Source organism: Pinus tabuliformis, chromosome 3_2, assembly GCF_031772625.1.
Source record: "Pinus tabuliformis cultivar Carrire ecotype Pingquan chromosome 3_2, CPIR1, whole genome shotgun sequence".
Classification (NCBI taxonomy): Eukaryota; Viridiplantae; Streptophyta; class Pinopsida; order Pinales; family Pinaceae; genus Pinus; species Pinus tabuliformis.
Window position 1 is genome coordinate 529,527,869 of NC_142302.1, and position 12,647 is coordinate 529,540,515.

Consider the following 12,647-nt stretch of genomic DNA (forward strand, 5'->3'; position numbering starts at 1 on the left):
ATGATGGATGGTTTTGGGGTCGGCCATGGGGCTGCACACCCCATGTAAACCCATGTACATTGCATATATATAACATGTGAGGAGAGCTCATTTGGAACAAGACATTCGCTCATAACATCTTCGCAAGGAGGACAAGAGGAGTGTGTAGTTTGGTGAAGGAAATGCGCATATCTCATGCACATTAGTCTTGGAGATTGCGCAGAATTGTATCTTGGTTAATGGTTGGCAAGTGTGCCATGTTATGGGTGAATTTTAGTGTACGGTTCTTGGTGTAATACTTGGCAAGGATTTTGGTGGCTCGGGTGAGCACCGTCCTTTGTGCAAGAGGTGCACAAGATGTTGTAAAAGGCAGATTGCCTATCTATTGTAAAATTTGGTTAAGTGTGAGACTTGGTTCGGCCAAGACACACTGGTGTATTGTAATATGATATTCTTAATAAAATTGTCGTGCAGACTCACGTTACGGGGAGTTGCCCCTCCCCTTTATACTTGTTGCAGTTGTTGTTGTTCTCGGTATAATTGCATGATGATAATGAATGAGTATGAGCTTCATTAAGTATAAAGGATAGTTTCTTTTACGTAGTTGCGAAACACAAGCTAAGTATGTTAATGTGAAAGTAGGCGTAGTCCACGAATGTTAGTATTGGTGAAAAGAACGCGTTCGGTGGTGCCGCACCTTGCTACAAGCAGTTGGAAGACTACCACAGGTGTAGGGGCGTGACAGGTCATGTTGGAAGAAGTCTGTTATCTCTGTCGTTCTCGAGCTCCGCGAAGCCGAGATTTCGTGGTCGTCAGCAAACGGAGAGGTGAGGGTAGTGTTGCCATTGTCAGGCAGCCATAGGGAGCGATGGGACTGGGGGTCGAGTTCTCTGCTCAATTTTCTTTTCTTAATGTGGGTATCCCAATAGATCTTTATCTCGTTTTCTGTCCGCCCCGGCAATCGACCTGCGATAAGAGACCACCTGCACAGTTTGACAGACAAATCAAGATAAAGTCGATCCATAACTGAAAATTCAATTCAAAATGAAGATCGGCATTTCAAGGAATCTGAAACATATGGGCCCAGTAGAGATCTAGGTTTAAGATGAATATCATTGGGAATTGATTGAAGCAATAATGATGATTTTGAAAATATGGATTAATGGTTAGGTGCGGAGATTTAGTTTTGTATATTTTTGAATAGATCTAAATCTTTCTTTTTCTATTAAAAAAAATAAAAACGATAAAATATCATACTTGTCACCCAAGAGGTTGTGGAGTTTGATTATGAGATCATCAGCCAAAAACTAAAAAATTGAGTTCATACTTTTAGTTTCATGGTCAATTGAAGCAAATTTTTGGCGGAGCTTACCAGTGGGGCTTTCCTCACGCAACTCTGTGCAGCAGAAAAATACATGGTTGTCAATAATAGTGGTGATAAATCAGCATCTTAAATGACTTTATTAGTTTATATGAAGATAAGAAGAATAAAAGTATTAATTTTTTTTCTATGAGAATTGTCTTACTTGGCTGTTAAAGTTGGCGCAAGAATATGCCCACCATTTCTGGCCTGACCCATCAACAATGCCTCCACCTTGGATTGTTGTTTCTTGCAGATAGGAGAATTGAAGCCATGCCCCTTGTTCTTCTGAGTTCCATAGGTCCGTTGGCGCAACTATTGTCCCTGATATCTGTTAGACATTCACCGATATGACATGAAAACTCTGATAAATTAGGCCTTGGACAATGCTATCAGAAAATAGATTTTGCAAAATGATAACATCTTGATTATACTTACAAGAACAGTCAAACCAGGAGCGCTGCAAGGACCCTTGAAGTTGATAGGATGAACAAGATACTTCTTTCCCTGTGGAACGAGGAAAACAGAAGGCAACGCACTCGTGCAAGCTCCTTGCCAAGCTGCCCAGAAGGCCTGATCAAAATAATTAATATAATTAGTATTCCATAAAGAAGTTTAATACATGCTTAGCAACCAGAAAGAAAGATGAAATTGTACTGCTGCTCAGATTAACATTAATAATGGACATAATGTGGGAACTCAGAATGACCACTTGCTGAAAGACTCCTCGCAGGGTTCTCTACTTGTGATATAAGCTTTGACAGGGTTCCATACGCTGACAGGTGGTCAACATGCAAATATCTCTATGAACAAATGTCTAAATTAGGTGCTGGCTTAACGTGGAATAGGCCCCAGAAAGAACTTAGGATAAGATGAGATTGCCTCAATATTTTTGCATCGGGCAACGTGAAGGCTGTAATAAGACCTCAATTGTTTTCCGAACCAAAAACTTTGGATAAAATTTTATCTTGTAATTCAGAAAATCTATGATTCCTTTACCAAAATCAAATTTCTACTTTAACAATTACTACATAGTAGATATTCTATGTTGTTAGTTTAAGTAAAAGTAAATTAAAATGAAAAACAATAAAAGAGTTATATGATATTGGTTATGCACATATATATTTAATTAAGATATACCTATTAATTAATATATGATTAATAAAAATTATGATATCTTTATGTGTAAAACAAAATTATTTTATTTAAGAATATTAATATATTATAGTTTCGTTTAAATGTCAACTTAAATTATATTTAACTAAAGTAAACATAATTGAGTTTAAAAACTAATCTAAACTAAATTATGTTAATAATAAAAGAAAATAGTAAAATTTGAACAATTACTTAAAATATCATAAAACCAAATATCACAAAATAATTTATATAATATAAAAAAATCAAATAATATTTAAACAAATAAATAAACATTATCCTCCTAATCAAATAAATAAATATAATAAATTTCATTCTAAAAATACACTCAATTTTACATTAATACATTTTTCACATAATTATTAAAATAATAATTATGTGAAATAGTAAAAAATAATTAAATATAATTAATAGCTTTAGCCCTCAGCCATCTGATAACTTTATGTTTACTTATGTCCATGTCTTTATGTCATTCAATATCAACGGTCTTGCATTACCACTGATTCACTAGTAAAGTAGAATGTATTATCAAAACATGGAAAAAATAATTTTTAGCCTACCACAGCGTACTTTGGATAACATAAGATTGCCTCAATATTTTTGCATCGGGCAACGTGAAAGCTGCAATAAGATCTCAATCGTTTGCCGAACCAAAAACTTTGGATAAAATTTTGTTGAATAAAATTGGGAGCATCAAACTTAGGTTAAAATGTGAAAACACCGAAAAAAAACCAGTTAAAGTATCAAGTAATGGCTATTAGTCCCAGACAGGAACTAATAATCAAACCAATCTATAATTTGGGAAATTATTTTTTAAAGAAAAATAAATCTTCCTTAATCTTATCTAAAATCAATATGGTATTTAAAATTATAAACTAATATCAAATATTCTTCTGACAATATTTTTCTCTCTTTAAAATTAATTAATACGAACGTTTTATATGGAAGATTAACAATCGATTTAAATGGAATAATAATTATTGTGATTTAAAGTAATAATAACGGTTAATTTTAAGTATTTTGATTGATAAATCAAGTAAAAATGTTATTTAAAAAGTGAAAATGTTTTTAGTTCCAGCTTCAAATTAAGTTGCCTTAAACATAATCAAATTTTACTAATTATAAAAAAAAAATATAATTGTAATTTATAATTAATAAAAAAAAATATTTGACTAAAACGATTCAATAAGTAAATTTGACTGATATTTTTTCATCAGTCATTTTTGTCTTTTAAAATTAAGGTTTTTAATATAATTAATAGATATAAATTATGGGATGATAAGGAGTTCTACTGGAAAAGAAAATTAAAGTATTATGAGAAGGTAATTAATTTTATTTTTACTAATGAGAATTATCTCTTTGTTTTGACTAGTGTTGATAAGAAAATGAATATTGTGAAGATAATAACTAATTCTGAGGAGGTTCAAGTGAAAGTGAGGGCTAGTCTATCCCAAAAACATTATTGGAAAAAAGAATCTATGAGTTGTATGATACTAAAAGAATTGAAGATGAAAAGCATTTTCTCCTAGATTGTTCACTCTCACTCACATCTATTTTTATTTCCAAAACATCTCATGATGATGGTGGTGGTTAACGTCCACTGGACCTATATTTTTCTTAGTTCTTAATTGTCTGGCTTCTTGTCTTTCTTGACAAGATTGGTGTTGTAGCTTACTTTTTTTTCTCTACGGTCTTCCAACTTCCTTTATCTTGCATCTTCTTCATCTCTTCTGGTTCTTGGGACATTGATGTCTTAGCTTCGCGATCTGTTGTGTTCATCCTTTTGAAGATAGTCAAAGAAGAAGTTTGGTCTGGGAGCTTTGCTTTGCTGTTAAATGAAGATTTATTTTGTGTGGTATTTGAATCTTCATAAATGTTGATGCTTGAGGCATTGTCGAGTTCACTTTTTTGCTATTGGGCGGGGCTTTTCCCGGCATTGTCGAGTTCACTTTTTTGCTATTGGGCGGGGCTTTTCCCTTGCTTGTCTTGAGAGTTGTTTCTTTCTTGCCCGATTTCTTGCGATTCAGAGGTTTCTAGAGTATTCTCCCTTGATGATAGTGTAATGTTCTTTTTGTGCTCCTTTCCACCATGTAGATATATGGTGATTCTTTCTAGCAGAATTTTTCTAGGAGGCTTTTGGTCAATCTTCAGCTAGATTGCATGTCTCAAAGTAGGATTGAAACCTAAAGAGGACACTTTCATAATCGAGTTTCTCGTTCCACACAGTCTTTTACCTGTTAGGTTTATTTCAGCTGGGAATTTGGCGCTGAAGTCCATTTCCACACAAATGCGTGCATAGGTGGTTCTCGCATATTCCTCTTTTTCTGGGCACCTGCAGTGAAATTTCGCAATTACATTTCCAATGGCTTTTAGTGAGGAGAAATTCCAGAGATGCAAGGGTAGGTTTGGCAATCTCACCCAAACTAGTGTTGAGGTTATGATTGTTATTGAGGGATCGAATGATGGGTTCCATGGCTTCATGAATAGGCCTGAGTTTTTCCAAAACCAAGGGCAGGGTTTTCAAAATATATTATAAAGAAACCCCTAGCACAGGGGTAGATATTAATTTCATCAGAAATGACAGGCTTCCATAGGTCCGAGATCCAATTGTGGAGAGCTGTTAGCCACGACAAAAAACCATTGAACAGACAGATTAGGGCATTTTCAGAAAACTTCAAAGCCTCATTGAGTGAGAACTGGAACACCTGGATAGTGGGAGTTGGGGCTTCACTGACGATATGGGTAGGAGCTTGCCCCTAGAGGTGGACAAAATTGAGCTAGTAGCTATCTTTGCGAAGATCGGAGCCATCTGGATCAAGGCCGATTGATGATTCCCAACCTTATGTATGCCCATGCAGAAGAATGAAAAATCCATGCGGAAGAATTCGAACCTGGAAGATAACCATGCGGAAGATAACCCTGTGGAGGATTCACTCGGGGTAAAGAGGAAATGCCTAAGTCAGGAGCGCAAAGCGATGGCGAGGTATAACTACTTTCCTTGCGTGATCGGTCTGTTTCAAACTACAGATCCATCACTCGTGTCCTCGCCAAGACCCGATCTCGCTGCTTGCGGATCTGATAAAGGAATTTTCAATAGCCTAAAACTCTGGTATCGAACTCTTGGATGGGGATGGAGAATGATAACCAAGACTTACCAGAGGATCAATCACCAGTGCATGAAGGCAGACTTTATGCCCTCCATGGAATTTTGCAAGGGTTCTATAGTGCCGCAAACATGATCGGAGCCTATCCCAGGAGCATGGTGGATCTAGCTCAGAAAACCTTATCTCTACCCGCTCATAGCCATGAGAGCTATATCAGTCAAATCTAAAGGAAAACTCTGCGTATGATAACCCTGCGGAAAATCCTGCAGAAGATAACCAAATCAAATCTTCTTATAAAATGGTAGTGAACGATGCAGAAAAAATAATGAGCAAAACAGGGAAGATAGTGAATCCATCTTAACACTCCACGACTCAGTCACTTCCAACCTTCCTGACTTGTTCACCCATAATAACTATATAACTATAATAACACTCCTCTCAACTTTCTTAAAGTCAGATACTCATGGGTCTCAGTGCATGTTTAATAATCATAATTAATATTACAAATTACATCAACAAAAATAAGAAAAATGGAAGATATCTTTCACTTATAGAAAACAGATTAATTAACGACTAATTCAACATCATAGGATGATGATTAGAAATTGGAGCGTTGAACTTTCGATACATTTTATTTCGAGTTACAGCATTATCACGTAGAAAACGTCGAAGCCAAAGAAGCCTACATTAAAAAATTTTCAAAGCAGGAGACGTCACAGCTATGAAATACCCCGAAATGGAATCAGGAACCAGTTGGAAGGGAAGAATATGCGGTAGGTTTGTAGGTGGAAGGGTTGACCAGGACTCATTATTTTCTTAAACAACTTGCCAAAATTGGCCGCCATTGTTAGAACAGATAAACGTTTTGGCACGTTTGTGGCCATGGGAAAAGGACATACAAATGATTCGGAAGTTGCAGGGTTGACATTTCATTCTTTTCGGTAATAATTTAATAATTTGATATACTTTGGGTGAATCAGCCGTGTTCATGTTTGAGATCGTTTTTTTTTCTTCTTGGTTCAAATCCTTCGTTTGTAGTTGAAAGAATCCATTTGGGACAAATTTAGTTTATTCTAGGCCGTGGAAATGTGTTTTCAGTGGTATTTTGATAATTTAGACGTTGTAGATGTAAACAAAGGCCACTGGCGAATCACAATCTGCGAAAGAAAATGGCTATGGAGGAAAGATCTGTCTGTTCGGCTGGAAGAAGAAAATGATGAAGAGGATGAAGGCCCTGTGTCAGATTTCAGGGAGAAGATTATATCACCCTTGGAGCAATATGAGTCTCCAAGGACGAGGAAGCAGAGGCTGCTGAGAACTCTAAAGAGATCCATGATAGTTATTATCATGATAAATTCGCTTACTTAAGGGTTTCTACAAACGTAAGTTCTACAATACATGGACAAATGAAGGTAATTTTCGTAGCTCTTCGTTGTTCCCTTCCTATTTGCAGCTATTAACTGGGCTTAGATCATTTTTATTATGTTTTCAAGCACAATACTATTCCGTTTTATGTGTTCGTGAGCTGTACACGGTCTTTGGGTCGCAGTCAAGATCTGCGTCCAAATATAGCACTACCAATTGGGTGAAACCCTAGAAGACTCGAAAAAGAATCTGAGTTACAAATTCCAGTGAAAGAGAGAATTATAATTTTTTAGGTGGAAATTAGAAATATTCAGTACCATTTACATGACAATTGTTCCTTCATGCATTGATAGAAAGGGTTCTCTGCTTTTTCTAAAAACATCTTTGGCAGAGCAATATTATTATGTAGAGCGCAGCCCTTAAAAACAGACATTTTAAAGTTCTAAGCATCTTTGGTACCGCGATCTTCCTGTCTCCACCTTTAATTCGGTGTTTTTAATTTACTTTCTCTAGCACAAGGTAATGCAATTACAGCACGACCACCTGACCTTGAAATTTTCCTTTCTGCGCCTAAAGCGAACTTAAGTTGGCTTTGAGTTTTTACAAAAAAATTTCATCCGAACGGTTACTTCTGCCTGCCCAGATTCGAATCTAATCCATCCTTCTCATTAAAATCACAAATCTCAACCAGAGGATAACGTGTGAATTGTTTACTCTGTATTTCAACAGTCTTAGCTTCTTGCGATATAGAGATTGTATGGGTGAATTATTTATTCGATCGTTTACGAACAGATTGAAACTTTGCTAACAGAAATGTGCCGACCCAAAGAGGAGAATGATAATGATATTTTGAGAAAGGATTTGTGTCGTTATTATTATTATTGAATTGATTCTTCCATAATATCATAATAGGTGATCAATAATAAGTTTATAAGAAAAGTTTTCTGTTATAATTATATCAAAATTTATTTGTGGACGAGTTTCGAAATAGCAAGTGTGGTTCATTGTGAAGACAAGATGAAGAACCAGACCATAGCCATAAATTAAATAGAGAGATCCTCATTCAAAAGGCTAGAAAAAAGCAACTAACTTTTACCACGGGTGAATTTTAATGTAATTATCACTGAAAACTTTTTCTTATAAATTATCATTATTTCAAGACGGATCTGTTGAGAGTTATGCAGCTAAAGAAAACTACCAAGTGACACAACAGGTGAGTTTCAAGACGGATCTGTTGAGAGTTATGCAGCTAAAGAAAACTACCAAGTGACACAACAGGTGAGTTTGACAAATACTCAGGGTTGTTGAGATTATAGTTACCAAGTTCCAATTCTAGTTCAGATTCCGAAAAAGTTGGACTATCTAAAATTCAATGCCCAAAAAATTCTGGAGTATCTTTCTTACCAAAAAAATATGTTTTTTTTTAACTTTTAAAAAATTTAAATTTACAATCTTGACATTCAATACCTCACTCGACAAATATTGTTTCTAATCAAATTATGGACGTTGCAAATAAAATTAGATATTGAAATCAATAGCAAAAAATCTTGTTGAAAAAATCTACCAGCTATATTATCTATTTTGTCAAATAAATTTTAGAAAAGAAAAAATTAAATTATAACCAATTTTATAATAAATCTTATTAAGATTAAACAATAAAACATTATTGATAATACTCATGCTTATTAATATTATATTAAAAACCTAACCTTAAAAATGACTATTCTAATTCATAAATTAATATCCACAAAATTGTTCACTTTAATATAATGACTTTTTAAATATTTGACTTAAGGACGAAAGTTTTAAATATTTCACTTTGACGTGAAAGTTTAAGTTGCTTGAATTTTACGTTCTTATATTCGCGTTTTGAATTTTTTTAATTAAAGTATTCGCTATGCCCTTTTTATTTCACTTCATTGTGAGGATGATTTATTTTAGGTTCTTACATTCAATTTTTCCAAATTTTTAATTTAAACACTCTTGGTCCCCGATTCATTTCACTTCATGATGTTTTTAATAAACATCTTGTTCCCGCTTTCTTCAATATTGTCCAACTCAACATAATGGGTAGCTGTAGCGGTCGATCATAACCTTACACACGCTTTAAAAAAAGGTCAAAGGCCACTATGACGGTATGTTACCGTCGTTGTGTGAGGGAAAACGGAGGTTGAGGAAGAAGACGCACTATTGCTTTAGAATTATTTTTCCCTCTTTCAAATCGGATTTAAAATATTAAAAATAAATTTAGATATTTATATTATAATTGAAAAATTATTTAACCCGTCACAATAGCTAACTTAATAAATGTGTAGGTTATTGATTCGTATCAATCATCTATCTTTTACTTTGTATTTAAATGGTTAATTTTAAAGATGGTATCAACCTTGGATTTTGCAGTAACATTGAATTTATTTTTGTTAGGCCCATCATTTAGAATTAAAATTTAATTATTCATCATTTAAAAAAATTGTACTTCTAATTATTTATTACAATTTATTTATTTAAAATAAATTAATATATTTATTGCGTTGAGATAAAGTTCAGTATGAAGGAGAGGAGAAATTTTTAAAATTTGTGTTGAAATTCATTCATTTTAATACAAAATAATTTTTGTTTAGAAATAAATAAATAAGATTTTTTACTATTAAAAAAAATCAGCATATATAATTAGTTAAGATTTAGAAATTTTCAATGTTAGTAATTTTATTATACTTTGTTGGGAAGGTTCATTGTTGATATTAAGATAATGATGAAGGATATGTAAAAATATCTCACTTTCATTTTCAGACCCAAAAAAAATTCCGATGTTTATGTGGAGAAACATAATTTGATAAAATAATTAAAAAAAATATATTTGTTTGTGTATGAAGAAAATGTACAATTTTTATGCCATTTTTTTGTTTCCGTGTAAATAAAATATACAATTTTTGAACTTTTTAATATATATATATATATATATATATATATATATATATATATAAATATAAAGTGGACAAATAATTAAAAGTAAAACCAATCAAATACTTCTAATATAACGAAGATGTATAACTCATTTAATATTTAATATAAAATTAATATTTGAAATTAGAAAGTATTAATAATAATTAAAACATTAAATGTAATTTTTTTTGGATATTAAAGGAAAAATAACACTATTTTATATTAAAAAATATATCAATAACAAAATTAAATTTTAATGTGGACAATGTGAAACACAATTAAAATATTTTAACATCAGCTATATATGTATTAGAGATAGTTGAATGAAATATGTATAAATCATAATTTTATTCAAATTAGGAACCAAATTACATTCTATAGATGTTGAAAGCATTCAATCATATAAGCATGTTGGTTCATTGGGAAGAAAATGGAAAACTGTAAAAGTTACATAAATAATATTGGAGTTAAATGATAAAAATCACTTAGCTTCTCCTTTTTTTCCAGATAATATTGAAGATAAGTGATAAAAATCACTTAGCTTCTCCTTTTTTTCCTTTCTTATTTAGAAGATTTTGTCGACCCTAACAGATGGGATCAACTGTTACCATTGTTAAGTTAACTCATTTCCATCTATTTGCAAGAGGAATTTTTTCTCTGAGACTGACCTCTCAAAGACATGTGTTCTCTTTGTATCCCACATTCCCTTTCAGTTGTGTGTTTCCTCTTTCTCTTGCTCTAACTCTTGTATCTCTACTAATTTTGTACCCTTCTAAATGTGGGTTTCTGTTCTGAATATATCCACAACACCCCCATTTTCTTTGTTATTGTGTTGAACCATCCATAACACACCCATTTTCTTTGTTACTATGTTGAACCTATGCACTGTGTTGCACCTGTGCACCTGTATTTGGATGGCTCTTTATCATTTTTTCTCCTTCTTCTTAATGGTGAGGGTCGGATACCTATCATCCCTTTGGGTTATGGTTTTGTTTAATTTGTTTTTGGGATCTATGTTTTCGTCTGGGCATGTGTTCTCCAAGTATCCTTTTTCAAAAAAAAAATTACATCTAAATGTTGTGTTCTCTAATCTTATACCTAGGTCCACTCAAAGATTTTATGTTTCTATTGAATGTAGGAAAGAATAACATTGTTGAAGTCGATCTCTACACAAATATGGAAAAAGTTAAAATACCATTTTTTATTTTGTTAATGTCCATATTTTTGAATTTTCATAGACCATTTCTAGTGTCCTCTAAAATCTTATGGTGCCCCAGAGGAAGAGAGAGATTGGGTAGTCTCATTGAAAAAGGAATTTTTGAAACTACCATGCTTGTAGCATCAAAATATAGGAACCATGGAGTAATGAAGAGTCAAAATCTGTCTCAAAACCATGACCCATCATTTAGGATGTATTTCAAATATTTTTGTGTATCAAATTGAACAATGAAGAAACCCTTGGAACATAAATATATATCACATTTGGGGTCCAAGTAGATAAATACCACAAGTGTAATGCATAATATATGAGTAAAAAACCATTGAGTCGACATATAATAGCCCTAGATTGGAGATAGAAAGATGAATTACCTCTCGAAGATTAACTTGCATAGCTTATGCTTGTTCCATTTTCTCTACAATGTATGATCCCGAGTTGTTATCAATCTGATCTGATGAGATGTGAGCCCTCCCTTGCACTACATCCTTGAAAGAGAAATATCAACTATGGTTTCTAGAGCAAGGAACTTCCCTATAAAATATTAAGATGTCTAGTTCCCTGGTACCCATAGCTCCACCACATAGCCTCACAACCATGACAGTGGTAGAGTTCATTGAAATACCATATATGTGCAATAAGATAAATCCATTAATTTCCTCCCTTCGCGTAATAGGCACTGCAATGTCATACAGTTGCCAATTTGATGCTCTATTTGTTGTTTTACATTGACCACAAGATAAAATCTAGAAAACCTTAAAAGAATTGCATTCTTACTAAGAGTCATAACGAAAATCTGAAAATGCTCCTCCAAGTCCATGTTTTTAATTTGGAACCCTTCAATATGAGGATAAACAAGATTAAGGGAACAACAATGGATATAAAAGGCTCACTACATAAACCATGTGAACTCCTAAAAACATATCCTGTAGAGACAAAAACCAAATCCATAATACTGTGTAAGTGGGAAATCCCCAATCTGGTCGGTAAGGTGGTTTGTAAAATAACCTTGAAGGGTTAGTCGCCCACCACAACGCTAATAAGATTGTGCCACCACCAAAGATACATATTATGGATTCCTTTTCTTAAGTGTTCCTTGTTTCCTAGAATGTCAGGAACTCATTTTCATGTGTGATCTGCAAAAGGGCCCAATCTCTTACCCCCAAAAAATGATTGCGATGAGTAGCACGATGCCTCATCATCTCCGATTGTTCATTGTCTCAATGGATGCAGTGGATTTTATTTATTTTTCCATGTCTTGCGATCAACAACAAGCCCAGAAACTATAGTGCAACTCATGTTCACCATCTATCTCTCCTTCTATCAAGTTTCAAACATAAAGTTTAAGACAAAAATATGTATATATCAATATAATAATTGGTAAAAATATCGTTCACTTGAAAATATTTCATGTAGCCTTACTATTCCATATTTTGATTATTTCTTTATTAGATTTTTTAGTTAATTTTGTTTGAAATATAACGATTTCTTTTAGAATGGTAGGTTTCATGTGTTTGGTTTATTT

The 12,647-nt window shown here is 33.2% G+C and overlaps 1 protein-coding gene across 1 annotated transcript; it reads right to left on the bottom strand.

Moving 5' to 3' along the window:
- Positions 1 to 887: 887 nt before the first annotated feature.
- LOC149181626 (putative polygalacturonase At1g80170) lies at positions 888 to 4,431 on the bottom strand. Its single transcript, XM_089414270.1, has 5 exons — positions 4,399 to 4,431; positions 1,778 to 1,912; positions 1,506 to 1,670; positions 1,352 to 1,375; positions 888 to 962 (listed from the first exon to the last, which is right to left on the bottom strand). Exons 1-5 carry the CDS (start codon positions 4,429 to 4,431, stop codon positions 888 to 890), a joined length of 432 nt encoding a protein of 143 aa, XP_089270396.1.
- Between the last annotated feature and the right edge of the window lie 8,216 nt (positions 4,432 to 12,647).

Bases quoted from the DNA above. Each gene is read 5' to 3' on its own strand.
- LOC149181626 (XM_089414270.1), bottom strand. From the start codon at position 4,431: ATGCCGGGAAAAGCCCCGCCCAATAGCAAAAAA. The intron at 1,671-1,777 runs GTAAGTATAATC...AATGTCTAACAG, and splicing joins CTCCTGGTTTGACTGTTCTT to ATATCAGGGACAATAGTTGC. The intron at 1,376-1,505 runs GTAAGACAATTC...TCTGCTGCACAG, and splicing joins GCGCCAACTTTAACAGCCAA to AGTTGCGTGAGGAAAGCCCC.